This window comes from Sinohyriopsis cumingii, chromosome 9 (genome assembly GCF_028554795.1).
Source record: "Sinohyriopsis cumingii isolate HCF-2022 chromosome 9, ASM2855479v2, whole genome shotgun sequence".
Classification (NCBI taxonomy): Eukaryota; Metazoa; Mollusca; class Bivalvia; order Unionida; family Unionidae; genus Sinohyriopsis; species Sinohyriopsis cumingii.
Genome location: NC_142969.1, coordinates 17,960,784 through 17,980,459, shown reverse-complemented (window position 1 = coordinate 17,980,459; position 19,676 = coordinate 17,960,784). Strand labels below are relative to the sequence as shown.

The window sequence follows — 19,676 nt, the reverse complement described above, 5'->3', positions numbered from 1 at the left end:
TGGTTTGGCTGTCAGTTTAAATATCTGGCGTTGTTTAAATCTCTTAAATGTCTGCATAAATTCTAACTTTACAAGTGCATGTTTCTTGAAATGATAAGTGCAATACATCTAGTGTTCTTATTTTAATGTAACCTAAGATAAACTGGTTTGATATTTCTAGTGTTCTTATTTAAATGTAAGCTAAGAGATACTGTTGACATTTCCACATTATGTTAAATGTAATCAAATAAGAAGCAATTACACAGGCTGTTATACAATCTCTTTGTATCGTCTAAGTTAGATGTCTAATGAACATCTACTTTTATTGGAACATTCTGCTTTAAAATTTATTTTTGGTAGTCAGTATTGCAAAGAGATTTACAAAATGCTAAATCATATAGTAGATTCTTATGGTTAGAACAAGACTGATCTTTCCATAGTACTGAACTTTAAACTTTGAAAGAAAGTAACATTTTTGTCATTTGAATCCCTAAACTGCTTCTAACATGTTTATGGATGGTTATATTTACCTTTCAGTTGAAGATATAATGTGTTATGATAATAAGTATATCTTTTTGAAGGCGCGTTACGGCTTGGAGGCCCGTCTCCTTTGGTTGGTGGTTTGCTAATGGCTTTAGCAGGAGTTGCAAGTAAGTAAAGATAATTCAGTTCAATCTGAGAAACTAAAGTAAAATATTTTGCGGTTTTGGTAGTCTGAAGCGAACACTAATTTCAGATATAAACATTCAGATGATACAAATATGTCCATTTACATACAATCTTTCAACTAAATAATTATTACCGTACAAATAATTTACATATTTCCAACATATTTGTACCCTTTTACGAGTTCATTTTCCATTAATGCGAACTGTGAGTAGTGGATCAAAATCATTTTATATCGAATGTCATGACATATAAATAAAGAGACTACCCTGTCATGACTCGACTAACTCTACCTCCGTTATCCAGCCATTTCCAATCACACGTCGTTTAAGTACTTTTCACCAGACATATGCTATGCTAATTTCCCCTTATGTTTTACCTTTTTTCTCCACTAATCGATGGCATTTAGTATCTATTCTGGTGATATAACAGTATTCCGAATTGTACCAGTTTTGTTTTGAGTGATATTACAGACAACATTATTTGCCAACACAGATCCACTGTAGTTTGTGTGGCGTTCAGTCAAATGGTGTCTGTTGAGACCATGGTTTATTGAAGCAGGAACAAGAGAAAAGAGTCAAGTTACTAACGAATGGCAACATACCTGACTTACATTTTGTTTCAGAACATAAATGACAATTAAATATGCTCCCCATGTATCCGCTAGTTTGACTGCTCCTGAAATAATATTGAAATTCGGTGATAATTTGCTTAGAAATGAAACAGTCAACCATTTATCAGTTTAAAAGTCTTGATTGATTGGGGAGGACAAAATGTTTAAGGATTTTATGGCATTGTCAATAATGGAGGCACAATGACTTAAAATGCAAAAACAAAATAAATGCAGAAGAAATAAATACATACACAGAAGCTGCTAATATAACGGCACCTGTTTCACTTGCAAATATAAATATTATTACCACCGTTAGAAAGAAAATTGAATTACTTCACTTGTAAAAGTACATATTCCACTGTCTTAGAGAAATCATATTCAACTGTAAGGAATCCAAAACCATGCAAATGCATAACTTTGTACTGTGCAACATTGCTTCAGATTGCTTAAAGAAATAAATAGAAGTCAAATAGACAGTTATCGAACTTGATAATAATTGATCCTTGTTTTGAATTCATAATATGCTCATTTTTGTCTCTGTTAACTTTATATTGTCAGAATCATGCAATATTTTACGATATTGCAAACCTCTATATTTGATTGACATGCACAACACGTGTGCCCAATAGTGTTTTATTAACTACTTTGCAGACAAATCATGTTCACTCATGTAGTAGACGCTTTACATTTTCGTTGATTCACTTTATTTCCGAATGAACTAAAGCAGATGTTTTGTGGACTGCCACATACCAGCTACTTTGCAATGTTCAGCGTTACGGTTTTTGATACAAATGTTTTGGATTTAAGCTAGCTATAAATGCCAGACAGGTAAAACAATTGTTGGGACCTACAGATAACATGCAAGTGACAAGGCATAAACGTGTCTTTCTTAGCTGGTAATAAGAATGGCAAAAATGTACTTACAGTTTTACATTATCAATTTCCTCATAATGTACTTCTTAGTTCTGCAGATCCCATGTCATGTGTTCTAAAGCTTGATTAACCATTTCGAAATTGTACTGTAATTTCGACTACATTCCACGTGCAATTACATCCTTTTTACTGCATTCAAAATCAAATAAACATTATATTTCATAGCGTCTTTTTTATAACTACAATTGAAAGACTTCATTTTTTTCCCACATTATGATTCCAAATGTTCAATGACAAAACAGAAACATGCTTGCAGATGTCAACACGTTGTAACCTCAATGCTGAAATCAGATGTACTTCATGTAGAATGGACACAGATAAATCCAGTCATTATCACAAAATTTAGTAGAAACGACAAAAATACCAAAATCTCTTCATTCCAGACTAAATCGAAAATTTTTGCAATGCACTTTCATTCACATTATGAATCTAAACTTCAACTTTAAGTAGACCAAAACGCCATTTACTTTCGAAAGTGATGTCTAGCACACGACTAGGTTAAAATTTGTCTGGGTGGAGTTATATGTGCATTAATAATGTTGTTTTTGTGTACTGATGAATCTGCGCTTATGTATTTAGTTTGAAATACATCATAAATTCAATTACATTGTTTCTTGTAGTGTATTTTTGTTTATATAAGTAAACCTTGGTAGAATAAGAAAATGAGCACATAATAAAAAGGTTATTGCATTTGTATGGGAAAATATGAACTCGTTTATTCGGATGGATATACTGCACTCCCATGGTCGTGCAGCATATCCAGCTGAAAAAGTTCTTCATATTTTCCCATACAAATGCAGTAACCTATAATATTTATATAATATGACTAATGTTGCTTAAGACATTTGAATATATGGTATTGTAAAAAGACAACATCTAAACCTCAGCAGCTCAAAATGCTTATTACTATCTCTTTCCATTGTTGTATTCGAACGCTTAAATAAAAGGTACAACTACTGTGTTATTCCAATGGTCACTTGCTCGAATGATTTTCATAAAGTTTATAAATAAACACATAGGCTGAAGAAAGGCATTACAATTAAAAATGAATTTTCTACCAGAAAATGAAAGTATTACTGCCAAAACCACTGGGAAGAAATTAAATATTTTTTTCATAATATTAAATTTAAGAATGTAATAAATTTGAAGGGTAACGCTTTATCTCTAGTTCTGTGTGTAGTCTGGATTTTTAGTTTGAATATAATTGTGTGGTGGTGGTATGCATCGATACAGAGAAAATACAAAATGGACTGAATTGTGTTTGAAGGAAGAAAATGTATGGCAATTTATTAAAAATTAATATTAACTATTTTCCAGATATATCAGGTCCCAGTTGCAATGGCATAAGAATTTGGCCACGGATTATACTCATCACAGATGGCCACCCAACAAATTCTCTCATCGTCTCTGGACCCGATGTTTGTCATTCAGAGCCAATGGTGAAAGCATCTGGAGTTCAGATATATATACACATCGATCGTTTGAAGGCTTTTAATACTAATGCTCCATATATATATATATATATATATATATATATACATACATACATACATACATACATATATATATATATATATATATATATATATATATATATATATATATATATATATTTATATATATTATAATAATAATAATAATAATAATGAGGACTTTGTATAGCACCTAATCTTTAGAAGCTCTAAGCTCTTTACAACATTAGACTACACATATAAGATAAAAAATATATATAATGATATGATTACAAACACAAACACCATGAAATTAGAAAACATAGAAAACATGCTGAGAATATTTAAGGTAGGAAACATTATTAGGTCTTTGAGTTTGTTCTTGCAGTCAAAATAAGTGAGTTTTGAGAGCACTCTTGAATGGGATCACTGTCCTTGTGTCTAAGTTCAGTGGGCAATTCATTCCACATTGCTGGGCCCTGGTATGCAAAAGAATGCTGTCCATATGACTTTGTTTTCATAGTGGGAATAATGAGTATATGATTGTCAGAAGAGGAGTGTAAGTATCTTGCTGGTGTGTACACATGGGTGAGGTCGGATAGGTATGTTGGGCTAGAGTCTGTCAGTGAAATGTAGCACAGAGAACAAATTTTGTGTTTGATGTTGGATCAAATGGATAGCCATTGTAGGGTACAGAGCAGTGGGGAGGTGTGCTTTGATTGTGGTACTCTAAGTATGATCCGAGCAGCTGTGTTTTGAACTTTTTGAAGTTCTGGAGTAGATATTGAGATGAACCAGACAGAATTGAGTTACAATAGTCCCATCTTGAAAGTACTAATGAACTCAAAAGTGTTTTAGTGGCATCAGCTGAAAGATATTGCGAATGGAGCTGATACATCTCAGCTCAAGATATGCAGCCTTGCATATGTTCATGACATGTTGGTGCAGTGTGAGAGTACTGTCCAGAGTAACACCTAGGTTTCGGACTGATTGTATGAATTTAATGTTGGTGTTGCTGATATTTATTGTTTGTGGTAAAGCATGTGAATGAGAAAGTCTTTGTGTTGTGATTAGAATGGCCTCAGTTTTATCATCATTCATCTGCAGTTTGTTACATGTTATTAGAATATGATATGTATTAACATTTATTCAGAACGTGATTATTTACCAAGTAATCAACCATGTATTTGACACTGTAGACCATAATATATTACTTCACCGTCTCCAGCATGTATTTGGCATTCATGATACAGCCTTACTGTGGTTCAAGTCCCACTTGGTCAACAGGACACAAATTGTGTCTGCTAATGGAATAGACTCCAGCCCAATTGATCTATGTTGTGGTGTTCCACAGGGGTCTGTTATTGGACCTTTTCTGTTGTTCTATACACTCAGCCGCTCTCAAGTGTCATAGATAATCATCCAGTGTCTCACAAATTGTACGCTGATGACACCCAAATATACAAATCTAGCCACCCAGCTGAAGTTGATGCTACCATCCAAGGTGTAGAGAGGTGCATTTCTGATGTGAAATCATGGATGACATGTAACAAGCTGCAGATGAATGATGATAAAACTGAGGCCATTCTGATTACAAACAAAGACTTTCTCATTCACATACTTGACCTCAGACAATAAATCTCAGCAACACTGCCCACTGAATTTCCCACTGAACTTAGACACTGTGTGTGTGTGTGTGTGTGTATATACATTGATCATTTGAAGGCTTTTTATACTTAGTCTAATGCTCCATGTTGTTTCATGTGAAATACTATATAAGGTACACATTCACACACAGTGCACTCACAAACATACACACACACCTGCTCACACTTTCTCACACACAAATGCACACACATAAAATGTGCAATGAAATCATTATGAGTAAAACATACACTCCACTAAGAATCAGCCATGAGTTTGTATTTCTATTACAATTTACGGTTCAAAAATGAATCGGCTTAACAATAATGCTAATGAAAAGTGGTGCAAACCTATCACATTAACTAGCAAATGTAAAATACAATATATCAGGAAAAAGTGAAATGCATAAATTTAGGTATATATAAACTTCATTTGTAATAATTTCTCTATTTTCCTAGGAGCAAGTTGTTGTTTTATTAGCAGTGTCCAATATTTCATCTAAAAGGATTCAACTACATTGTGTACCCGTTGGAGATGCAAATTTGGTGAGTACAGCTGTTTTAAGGAGGTTTCTAAATAATACAACAGTTCTGTTGTACCTATATAAGCGGAGTAGGGGTATTATATTTCGGAAATGTTTTCAGAATGGTTGTATGTTGCGAGTACAATGACAGCTCCTAAAACTACAAAGGATTTTTTGTATGTGCAGGAAAGTCATGATTTGATTTTTTTCTAAGTTTGGAATGTTTTACTCGTATAGATTATGCAATATATATTAAGCGAGGCCGGTATAAGTGTATACTTTAGCTTGTCTGTTTGTCTACACTTTGGTTCATTCTGCATGCTATTAATAATGCCAACATATTTATTTCGTTAGATTTACTCTTCTGACATCTCAGGAAGAAGTAAGATTCGTCATGGAATTATAACATTAGTTGACAGTTTATGACACACACTTTCAGGATGATCTCTTGATGTTTTTTAAGCATAGCTACATTTATTAGCTTCTGTAGTGATCAAGTTCATTCTGCAATTTTGTTGATCAGACTTCAAATGAGTTTGAGTTTTCCATTCATACTAATATATAATTAATTGATGTTTACAAATATATAGCTCGAAAACCCGAACTGTTTGTCATCATAAGATATTAATAAAAAGATGATTTACAATCCTTAAATTTTCATGATACAGGGAAACTGCAGTTTTTTGCAGCAACACCCCATTTGTTATAATAGAGTAAAATAGCATTGGTGAACAACAATGCTGATGAAGTATCGTGTACATTTTATTCAGATAATTTACATAATTGTTTGGTTTGATTCTTTTGATTGTCAGATAATTCAAATTCCTTCTCAGGAATGTATTTCTTGCAGTAATCGGTTTAGTTAAAGTCAAACTATGCTGGCGATTTTGTATTTGTTGATTGGAAATTTTCAGGACTGGTTATCTTGCATTATATGGAACAGTAACACTTTAAAGGTTATTAAAATGTCTTGTGTAACAGTACCCTATGTTTGCCTATCTAACTAGGTCTGATACTTGCAAGTCACACTGTACAGCTATACATTCTTTAACAGCTTTTAAAAAGCAGGGCATTTTGTAACTTCATGGTTGTTTATTGATTTAATTTCAATTACTGAGACAAGACCCTAAAATGAAAACACAAAATGACCACGGATATGGACACATTGTCAGACTTAAATATTGTCTCAATAATATTATTTTTGTTGTTCAAAGGTATCAATATTTTAATCCTAGACAATAAGAGTAATTTCTAATTTTGCTATTTAGTTTAGGTTAGTTTACAGTTAACATATATGTGGCTCAGTGCAATCTCTGATTAAATCATGTATCTTTTAGCCATTCCTGGAGAAGATTTCAGCCCAATCCCATGGCAAGCTTTACTCCTATAAAGATGGACGAATGCTGGCCAGAAGAACCTTATATACCGTAAGCGTCACATCAGCTCCCCCAAAAGGAAATATTGCAATAATTAGAATATATATGTATGTATGTATATGTATATATATATATATATGTATGTATGTATGTATGTATGTATGTGCAGAATTTATTTCATTTATAGAATTATAGGCACTGAATTGAATTGAAATATCAAAATCAGTAGACATACCGTTAGTAACTCTTGGTTTGTGACATCACACTTTATCTGCTACCGCATCTGAATAGTTGTCAGGGTAGACTAAAAGTCAGTGTTGGTTGTGGCCTGAATTTATCTGTTTTTGTCTTTTTGTCATGACCTAATATGTCCTCAAACTACTATCTGATATTAGCTGAGGTCAATAGAGATATATTAAGTGTCAAAAATCTTAAAACCAAGAACTTAGGAATATCTTTCATTTTATGTAAAACCATCATATCCCAGCTATTTCTATAAGAAAATGCAAAACTATAAGACCGCTTTGCGTAGCTTAGAGATCAACCGCAATCATTTTGCAAGATTTTATGCAAACACGCTAACAAGGTCAGGGTTATATAATCTCCACATGTTTTTCAAAAGTGTGGAAAAAATTGCCTGTTAATATGTTACACGTGCAAAACGTCGTGTAAACAACCACATGTTAATTATTCAATTAATTGGTCAAATATATGAAGTTCGAATGAAAAATCTTGAGTTGAGATCCTTTCCATTCTGATGGCTACTTATCCAAATTTATGTCTATCCTAAGATAACTTTACTCTAGGATTATGAAAAATGCACTGAACTGTAACAAATCAATGGGAGTTCATAACTGATCCCTTGTGATTTGCACTGCAGCGGAGCACGTTTATGATATGTTTTTTGTTTTATCAGCTCTTTCAGTACAAAACATCAACTTGTCTACCTAGTTAGCGCAGAGGAAAATTAGCTAATTGCTTTTTTCAGTTAAAATCTCTTTTTATGTCTTTCCCTGACATATGTTATTAAAAAAACAACAAATAGCATCAACTTTTTGTTACTTTTATTTAAGTGAAATGTTTGTCATGGTTAATTAAATTCTTTATATTGATCTTGGTGTCATCAGTGTATAACTTTTACCCTTTATTAAAACAACTCATCTAAAGTCTTGTACTAAATAAGCATGATCGACCTTTGTTGTGTTCTTCTTTAAAGATATTTTAGATAACTGACCGGCATAACACGTAGGTTGTCATTCAGTGATTTAATGTTTATTGATGTCGTATTTTGTCATATATTGGAGGGACGAATTATTTAATTGCAGTTTCGAGCTGGTCATGTTATAAATTCTTGGCAACAACTGAATGACATCAGCAGGCCTTTAGATATAGAACTCTCACTGGAGGATGCGGTATGTACTTACTGAGATCTAAACAGGGATGGGGTGCTAGTGAATATAAATTCATATTCAGTAGCACCCTGAAAATTTCAAATATGATACAGGAATGGGAAGGTACAAATATGATACAGGAATGGGAAGGTACAAATATGATACAGGAATAGGAAGGTACAAATATGATACAGGAATGGGAAGGTACAAATATGATACAGGAATGGGAAGGTACAAAAATGATACAGGAATGGGAAGGTACAAAACTTGGATGATCAGTGATTTAAATATTTTTTACTTTTCTGATGTTTTTATCAGAATCTAAATCAAGAATATCTTTTTGTTCAAGCTCTTTTACTTCTAGTATCTAACGTATGAAACCATGGTACATTTTACATACTAAAGTTTAATGCTTATTTTCCTTTATATATAGTTTATGTTTAAAGCGAGAAATAAAGTTTGATGTTTACCAGGCCCGATAAGATGACCGTAATATATGAAACATTAATAGATTCATATACTCTAAGCATCCGATCCTTAGAGATTTTTGTTAAACAAATCTCTTTTAAAAATAAAAGTCTTTCTTGTGTATTTCATTCCAGATGAAATCCAACTTGCAGATAGCATCTTCCCCAGCAGAAGAACAGGTATTTTCTCAGGCATATGACACACATAGCCACAAAGAGACTCAGGTCATAAATGGCACAATCAACCGTTCTAGCCCAATTGAATTGTTTTTATTAATACATAATACGTGTGACCATTTACCATCTACTTTGTTTCTTCCCAAAACTCGAGATCTGCACTATCTACCTTTATCGAGCTTGATAATTAGCTTGTACTTTGGTCAACAAAGATGATAAGGCAACTAATTAATTTCCCAAAATAAGTGATGTTAATATGGTGACCTCATTCCTAAATATTCATGGGTGACGCATATAATACGCTTACTTTCTTGTACTAGACCTAAGAAAGCATTTTCAAATGATGACAGTATCGTGCAGCTCACCTCCTTTATGAGATATTTGTCCATCTAATGTCGACTATACAAATCCGTCCTGGTGAGAAATCTCAGTTTACATCCAACAGTATCAGTGGGGGACAACCACAAAATGAAAATGGATTTAGGCTCAAGTCTATTGTTGCTTAGAATACATATGTTCAATCTGAACCAAACACCGTAATTTTTCCAGATACTTATTTTTTCATGCAATCAGCGACATTTATTCTTATAAATGCAGCGTTTACTATACTACCGAACATCAGTTCAGGTGTTGTCTGTAATAACAATTTGACATATTTGTTTTTCCAAAGAAATGATTTTTCCCCTGATAATTATATCACTCTTTGCCTTCCTTTTCAAGTATAAATAGGAATACTCACACACACATGCACACACATATTTAGTCCTGAATGCCATGTACATGTCAAGCTCAACTATAGAAAATGTTCTAATTCATCCACTCATGCATGTGCCAACAATTGGTGGCTCAAATATCCTGCTTATCTGATAATAAATGATGGACGTGTATATATAATAAGTTCTGTTTTGTTTGATGGCTGATGGTCTTGAGAGATAGAATCTCCGTTTCTGATTTGGAAGAAGTATAAAATACTGCTTTGGCTAACATTGCATTACAGTTGTTTCTTCATGGAGCAGCATCGATTTTTCTAGACCCAGGAGCTTTAAATGGGAAGGGTGGAAGTGGGAGGAGATTGATCATGGTAGTATAACATCAGGTTTAGCCCACTTTGACTTGTGGAGCAGCAACGTTGTTGTTAGACACTGGGAGCTCTTTGGGGTGGGTTTATGTGGGAGGGGCGAACACTATAATGTAGTAGCAGGCAAGTGTTTCTCAACAACACCAGTTTAGTTTAGTTTGAAACTGAAGTGGGAAGATAGCATTGGGGAAAAATCCTCAAGCGATGCATGTTTAACCTTTGAAATATCTTTCCACTATTCAGACCAGGATGATGGGAATTATATTCAGCCACCAAATGCATTCGAGATACTATTTTCGGTTACCATAAACATTTATCAGACTTGCCAAAGAAGAATGGACTTAATACCCTTACCTTATAGTATGCTGATATTCTATCCATCCTCCATTTATTTAGCGTCTCGGAGGAAACATGTATGGGGCGTACACACCTGAGGATCAATAGGAAACAGTTCAATTCATAAGAGCTGCTCACTTTGTCAGTTCAGGCTCATAGGCAGGAGGAGCTCTCTGTTCCTGGAGATTGGGCAATATAGATTATGAATAGTTTACTCACCATTTGATGTATCCTCGCCTAACATTTTATAAATTCCGAGCTTGTGTCAGGAGCGTACGTTTTGCGGCATCACTTATTTGGGTGACATAGGCCATAAACGTATGTCATTTTAGAAGATAGCATTTACTTTTTATCTCATGTGTAATGATAGTAAGCTTCTTCTAAACAATAAGACTTTAAAGAGGGCATGCAAAACTGTTTCGAAATCAATTAAAATTTTTAAGATTTCATGAGTAGGCGCCAGGCATCCCCAGCTAGAGAAAAGACTCAGCAAATGACTGATAGTGAAAGGCAGACACCAGAATATCGAGCATACCCACACCCGCGATCTCACTACATATTTTTCGATGCTAGTACCATACCATCATCAATGTTAAACATTCGTTCATAATTTTGCGGAGAGAAGGCCTCTGCTTGACCTCAGCATATAGCTGAACTTCAATACAGCGATCTTGTTTCAAGTTGTAGTAATTGGGGTATTCTTCGAGTTGTATGGATTATGACTACATAATGATGAACAGGTCTACGTCACAACTTCAGTATATGATCTAGCCTTAACAAGGTCAGAATCTTTAATGCAGTTATATATAATGCTGCAGCGATTGCAACCTTATATTGAGTCAAGACTTCAGTCGAGTAATGAACATCTTCAGGTTCATTATTAAATATGTTACCCAATAATAATACCTTAAGGGTACTATTACTATTTTACAAATCCATCCCACCCAGATACTACTTTTAGCTAAAGGGAACTAAACGTTGTCTGTCGACCTATGTGGCAGCCTTGTAGAATGATATCCCCTTATTTATAAACCTGGCAGCAAAGCCTAAGGACTTTTTGGTTACTACTTCCGGTCGTCCCAAGAATCACATTCTTGTCAAGAGAGACCTCACAGAAGACGGAATGTACATGGAAGATATACCGTTACAAGCTCGAGGAGGTTTTGCACTTCTAATGAAATTATACTCTGTGTATATTTCCAATGTTATCGGATCCTATTCGTCATCACACACTTAGGTACTTGAGCGGGAGCCTAAGGGACTTCACATTCAGTTCGTGGTATAATTATTTAGTATGTGTAAGTTTCTAGTGCTTATAAGATCTCTTAATTTATGTGTAATTCCATTACGAATAGGTGCATATCGGTGAGTCTCTTTTACAAGGCATCACCTTCAGTGTGTTTTGCTTGTACAGGCGGTCTGTGGGCCGCTTCTCATACAGATAATTGCCTCGTGATTAATATTGTCACACCTACTTTAACTGTGCCTCTGTTCCCTTTGATATGAAGGCTTTGTGATGTGTAATGTAGACGCTTGTGTATGTTTATGCATTGCTTCCGCTCTGGGCAGACTAGTACAGGTCAGCTTTATATACAAGATTTACTTAGTCGCATCCTGGTCTTGGATGTTTCTATAGGCAACACTTGAGTGATGTTTATCTGCATAATCATTCCATCATATGTAAAGAGCGCTTAGTCACTCACATCGGTAGCCTATGTGATTTCACAAGGTTCGGGTTGCAATATTCGTAACTGTGCATGTCTTTATGCCCTTAAGAAATTCCTTATTTATGACAAATTCCGTAATTTCTGGTACATACATGTGCGTTTCCTTCACCACAGCATCCTTAGTCTTTGAATGAACTGTTTCAATGATTCCACTGTACATGCTGTCCTTGACCTTCGCTACAGGTAGCAGTGTAATTGAGATTGTCTGCTATCACTTTTTTCCAGGTAACCATCATTTGGTATAGCTCTGCACCCACACTGTATTTAGTCATCACTTGTGCATGCCCACAGGTGTATACATCTCCTTCTTACAGATCTTACAGATAGCATTGTATTATATTTTGTCTGTATGATTGATTGCCTCTTTAGCCTGTCTGTTGTAAATTTCTGGGTCAACCTTTTAAGATTTAGCACGTCACGGACAATATGTTCTAAAAGACATACAGGTCCATGATTTTATACGTTTTGTTCTCTTTGTCTTACAGATTAGATCTGTGGGCAAAGCACAAGCCCCACCCCCCAAAACAAATACAAACAGCTTAGGGTGAAGACGTCAGCAGTATTCATGCTGACCTTTTCTCAGTGTGACAAGAAAGCTAAATCAATTTATACATCAGCCATGGATGACCTATTTTCGTTGCGACCAGCTCAGGGATCATGAAGGGCCAAAACATCAATATATGGGCACAATCACCAACAGCAAAGCTTTCAGTACGTCGAACCCTACTTTTGCAGACATCTGCAGGGACCCATAGAAGCCTCATAGCACCTCAAGACACTCATTCGGCACGATGTCACAAATAATTCCTCATTTCACAATTTCTCTACACTTTGCCACATGATGAGACACTTTATTCAGGACTGTCTCGATGTCATGGTTTCTAATTCAGGGAGTTCTACGAGTTTTGTGAGAGTCAGACCTTGTCACTCTTCACCAGTTTAGTCTCTTGCATTACAGGGGACCTTAGCTCATGCAGCCAGGGTGATGTTGCTTGTTCTCCAGTGCTGTCATCTATTCTACACTATCCAGTGACACTGGAAGATTCAGGCTTCCGAGCACCCATTGAGGATGTTTTTCACCTTGGAGGCCCGGAGGTTTGCCCTCCTTCTCCTACCATGTCAACAACCTGGACCAGAGCTCCGTAATCTGTTGATGTTACAATGGAGTCTGATTTCAATTACTTTCAAAGTTAAGAACAGTTACAGACATTCTGACCCATCTTCGTTATCTGTTCATCTGCAGATCTACCTTTGCTACGCCAGTTTTTCATTTGAAAACCCAAACAGTTGACAGTGATTTTGCCACTTTGGGGATGATGAAGCCACACTCCATTCATATAGACCTCGTGGCCTTTGATGAGACTCAGTAGTTAGTGCGTAATATCTTTTCCGTGGTGTTTTTGTTGTACTTGCATGTCTATGGTTATCTTCCAACAGGCGGAACATAATTTACCTTCTCCAACACCGAACATACCAGGGCATGCATGGGAGTCTGTCTCAAGAATGGATCGAGTACTGAATAGAACCTCTGAACACACGTTGTTCAATGCCGTAACAGGAGCTAAAAATTTAAAATTGGCATAACGTGCCTCAGTGCTTTCTTCCTGCATGTTCCTACAGACAACCATCAGTCAAAACTAAGTAGACAACTTTTATCTGCTAACCTTCTGTTTAATGGACAGATTGAAGTCCACATACAAGCCACCCAGGAGACCAATTCCTTCCTAACCACAGACACAGCGCCAATTCAAGGATAGTACTGGAAATCAACAAAGGGACTCTAGTGCCACTCATAGGATATGAACCTCTCAAAATCTACCAATCGAGGATCCAGCCATCAGAAGTCACATTTCTTGCATACCAAAGCGGATATAGCACCAAGAGGGTCCTATCGTTAGTTCCAGACTTGGTCCTAAAGGCAAATGTCACTCTATGTCCGGTCATAGACCTAAGCATCCTCAATCAATTCATTCGTGCCTCTTGGTTCCTAATGGAAACACTACAGCACATTTTGAATGCAATCCATGAAGTACACAATGACATCAGTATGGACTTAAACAGCGCATACCTTTCATGTCCCTATTCACAAGGCTTCCAGGACGATTGTGTGATTCGCTTTCAACATTGTTACCAGTTCTGGTAATAATGAAAGGAGGCATGCCAATGCGTAGCTTTTAGAAATAAAAAGTTAAAATTTACAATACAATCAAGAATTCTCTTTTAAAATCAGTTGCATATTAACCTAACTTTAGTTTGGGGACATTCTCATTTGTTATCATAATTTAAATGACTTCAGCATCAATTTCAAGCGATGGGACGAAAATATATCCCCTTGACTTGAATATGGGTCGAGCAGGCCAGGGCTGTGATGACCTGTGATTGAGTATAGTTATTTACTAAGGACGTGCTTGCTGTGCAGTCTGTTTTAAAGTTGTTTGTGGGCTGTTTAAGTTCATATTGTTTCGTCTCAATGTAGAGCAAGTTTTGTCCAAATTTTCTAAATGTAATGCTTGTCAGGAATTATTACTGCCAGTGGACCTGGAGGACAGTGTCAGAATTTTGTTGGATCGATAGCTACTTTATGCTCTATGGATTCCATTTTATCTTTAAATTTGTTGACTGTCAAATTTAACATTCTATTTAAGGCGCAATTATACTGTCCTTTGACGAACCGGCTGCTTTGTTTAACAATTAGCACGATACAAAGAAGTGTGAAAATATGTACAATTTGCAATGATTGCAGTTGCAAAGCACACAACAGTTGTGTTAATCCACACACACTGTGGCCCGAAATGTGACCGTAGAATTTAATCGGAGAAGATTAATGGACCATTCACTAAAAATATCCTTGAGTTGCGAATAAAATAAACTTGACTCCATTCTTAATACTTTAGAGCAAGAACGAGTAAAACAAAGATATTGCATGTGAACATTGATGCTGCTTTGATATGGTTGAAACTATTTGTAGATAAAATTGTTTATTAATACTAACTTGGATATTTTAACAATGAGAAGCTTTTAAGTGTACATTAAGTTGAATTTAAACTGTGGGTTGTTGTTTCTTGCTGTGTCTAACCTTTGCTCAAACATACTACATTGGCAATGCTATGATTGTTACAGATAAACCAAAATCAAGTATCTGTTTTAAATAGGCTAACATACTACTGTTGCTGCTACTACTACTATTCCTACTACTACTAAAACTCATAATATTAAAATATTCATACATATCATCTCCATCACCTTTTATCCACACATGTATTAAAAGAACTTAGTTTCTTTTAGGCCTTGCTTAGATAGGCAAATGAAAATTAATAGTTTTGTATATGAATCATCATCCAAGCATTGCATCATATGTTATAGTAATGTTGGCATCATAATCTAATTCATTTTGAGACATTGCTGCTTTACGATAATATGAGGAGAGCACATATGGAAAATCATACACTTGTCTTGTTTTCATTGGCTTTAAAATGCGAGAAATTCAGGACAATAAGATACAAGAAATATCATTTATACATTTACTGACCCGATGTCTTGGCCCTGTGATGTCAATGAAATCAGCTTAACCCTTTACCTCATACAAGCGTCTTTGGACGCCCCTATTCCATTCACATGGAAGCGCCTTTTGATGCCTCTACAAGATTCGCATGGAAGCGCCTTTTGATGCCTGCTGTAAACATCAGCCATTTTGAGCTAGTTTTTGTAGCGCCACCTTTGGGACCCCCCCATTAGATACTACATTCATTTCTGCGAATGACAATTACGTCAGATCAGATGGTCACTATTCATGCCTGGTCGATATCTGCTATTTAAAGTAACAGGGTCATAATCTCCACTGTCCAAAATGGCAGCCGCGGATTTCATTCAGTATGTACGAAGTTTTCACGATTACAATAACAACCACAAAGGTTCAATAAATTAGGTAAAGTCTCTGATATTGATGTAGGCAGCGCAATTAGTTTTTATAAATTATCAAATTCAGATGACTTAGTGATGTAGACGCACACGAAAACCTTGTAAATTTAGAGCATCGGAAATGGCAGCTACGGTTGGTCACGCGGCCTCACTGACATGACGGTGAACGAGTTCTCTCTCGATTTTGAAGCAAATAAAAAAATTCTTCTGTGAAAAATAATTACACAGCTATAACAATCGGACTTAAATTTTTCCACATATATGTGTACGAAAAATGTAAAATGGTTAAAATTGCTGTTAAACGTAACATACACTACATTGCTTAACAGTTCACAGGCAGGATTTCATTCAGTACTTACGAAGTTTTCACGATTAGAATCACAACCACGAAAGATTCAATAACTTAGGTAAAGGCTCTGATATTTATGTAAGCAACAATTAGTTTTTATTGATTATCAAATTCAGATGACTTAGTGATGTAGACGCAGACGAAAAACATGTAAATTTTGAGTATGGAAAATGGCAGCTATGGTTGGTCACACGGCCTCACTGACATGACGGTGAACGAGTTCTCTCTCGATTTTAAAGCACAAAAAATATTCTTCCGTGAAAAGTAATTACACAGCTATAACAATCAGACTTTACTCTTACATTTTTCCACATATAATAGATGTGTACCAAAAATGTAAAATGGTTAAAACTGCTGTTAAACATAACACCACTACATTGCTTAACAATTCACAGGCAGGCCTATGCGTATGTGGTCGGCTAGGTAACATGTGTTCTGTTTATAGTGTGCTGCACTTTGTCACTATGCTCTATGAGGTAAAGGTTTGACACAATCATTAATGTTTTCGTTTTAGGAGGAGATATTGAAAATCGCTCGTGAGGCTCTTGAAACAAATGTTAAAGATGATAATGATGCTGACATCGACAAGGATCACTACGAACGTGATGATGTTTCGTTACCATCCCTGGGTACAAGGGTCCGACGTGGTCCAGACTGGGACAAAGGCTTGCAGGATAACGATGGCCCAGGAACAATAGTTTGTCATCATAAAGACCAAAAACGTAAGAATGTTTAATCATATTTGCATCCACTGTGTGATAAAAATGTTTCATATATATATATATATATATATATATATATATATATATATATATATATATATATATATATATATAATGAGCTGTGGATGCTCATATGGCCCTCAAACTGTGTTAAAATATTAATTTTTTTTTCCAGCATAACGAGTGTTGTTACATATGTGTGTATTTTTTCATGTGTGTGTGTGTGTGTTCCATATCTTGATTACATCACAAAATGGAACTCTAATGGACTTTTTTTGAGTCATGAAACAAAAGGAACATCTTTGTAAGACCAATGCTTTGGTTTTGCCAACGAAGCAAACATTGGATATATGATAGCATAATATAGTGCATTTTTTATAATGCAGTTAAGAATGTTATTATATTAGGTTAGTGAATACATGTCTTTAGGAAATAATGCTGGTTCTCTCAATGTCACATGTGAGCATACTGAATCTCCTAATGTGCCAGTAGACAGTACATAATGTATTGTGTCATGTAGCTTATAAAACACAAGTACGTAAGATGAATTACGAATAGTACAATGTAGATGCAGATCAAGAGGTTTCGTCATGGATTTGAAATGACATATAAGTTTAATTTCCACCTATTTATATTAATGTCGCTAGCATGAAATCATAGAATAATAGGCATAAATTTGATTGCATTATAGAAAAATAATTGGTTGAATAAAAAAATATGTGAAATGAATCTCTTATGAGATGCAGAGTACTTGTAGGAAATGTTTCCTAGTGACATTAAGTACGTTATAATTATGTGTTTAATTGCATCGAATAATTGACTTCTTTTTTCCCCAGAGGTAAAGGTAGAATGGGACAAGACTAGACACTCTGGCTTTTATCGTTACGGCGACATGGGGCAGTATGATGTACTTATCGATACTGAGCCTCGAGTTTTGCAGTCTGAGCTGATTGCGACTGGTTGCCTTGTGAGACGAGGTAAGACATTAATGTTTTACTTTGCCTGATTTGTATATCATTGTTCTTATCAGATGTTGGCAGAATTTATATTTTGAAGAAAAGTTACGCTTTGAAGGATTAATAATATTGTATCAACCTTCATCATAAATGTAAATGAATTTAAATATTTATGAGTTTACAAAAAAGTGAATAGGGTATGAAAATTAGCATACTTTCTGCTTGGCTCTGATTTAATAATGATATATGTCAGTATAATGCACTCAGGTAAATCCAGTAGCTCAGAAAACTTGGTCTGAACAATTAGAAACAGCATTCCTAACTACAGATAAAATGCCTAATGAAACTAATGTAAAATATACCTTTTAGAATAATGTCTGAATAGTCTAAGTCATATGCAGAAAAGCAAAACTAGCACACTGTTTATTATGAGACTAAAACACATTCGAATGCTGTTTAAGTGTGCACACAGTGCTCCTTGGCTTTGTCTTAGGTCATTTTCTAGTTCATAATACAATAGTCCCTGTCAATAGAATCCATGTGCTTCATACGGCCAAAATCTGGTGGAACTGACAAGTTTGAGTTAAAAAAATGACTCCTCTTGGATTGTCACTCCTCTAACTCAGCCAGCAGTTGGCAAATTCATGCAAACAATTGACAGTTTTATTACTAGAGAGCTGGTATATAATGGGTTTTATGGTATCAATCTGATGAATAGTATTTTGATTTCTAAATTCTTTAAAACTTGACAGTTAGTGCAACATACCAATGACGTAAATTTAATCCATATAGACAGGCAACAAATGTGATTATCTTTACTGTCGTAAAAGCCTTCATGTGTCACTTTGATAATGATTAACTATTATTACCACCCATAATTATTTTGATTACTAAAGCCAATGGCTGAGATGGTGTGTATTGTTCACCCCCGACAGCAGGACATCAGATTGCCAAAATATGAGAAAGATATGTTAGCTTCACTATCAAGGACATGACATGACAAAGTCATGAAATAGTTGTAGACTGAACTAGATTTTCATATTTCTTCTCATGATAAATCTCAGAATATTTACATTTATTGGCTGACATTTGATATACTGATCAGCTGATTTTGTCTATTCAGGATTGGATGCCTGACCATTTAAACGGGATAAGATGGTTTTCTATAATCAGCAGTACATACTGGAATTTAAATATTGAAAGGGCACCAAGAAAAACAAATATTAAATAATGTTTTTTGCATTAAATTTGTTATTCTTTATCTCAGTGAAAGACAAGGCCTATTTTTTTTAATCACTCTTGTGTTACAAACAGAACCTTGCTTTAAAACTATCATCTCCTGAGGGGAAATGTACTTAATCATGGTCCTG

At 35.1% G+C, this 19,676-nt stretch overlaps 1 protein-coding gene across 1 annotated transcript in view; it reads left to right on the top strand.

Annotated features, from left to right (window-relative positions):
• The window catches only part of LOC149791327 (uncharacterized), a 100,534-nt gene that overhangs the window by 27,827 nt on the left and 53,031 nt on the right, over positions 1-19,676 (top strand). Inside the window, exons 6-13 of the mRNA XM_089969856.1 lie at positions 561-629; positions 3,509-3,630; positions 5,745-5,831; positions 7,147-7,236; positions 8,511-8,597; positions 9,179-9,223; positions 17,143-17,350; positions 18,187-18,327. Coding sequence (XP_089825982.1) covers positions 561-629; positions 3,509-3,630; positions 5,745-5,831; positions 7,147-7,236; positions 8,511-8,597; positions 9,179-9,223; positions 17,143-17,350; positions 18,187-18,327 — 849 coding nt within the window. The remainder of the gene's footprint in view (positions 1-560; positions 630-3,508; positions 3,631-5,744; positions 5,832-7,146; positions 7,237-8,510; positions 8,598-9,178; positions 9,224-17,142; positions 17,351-18,186; positions 18,328-19,676) is intronic.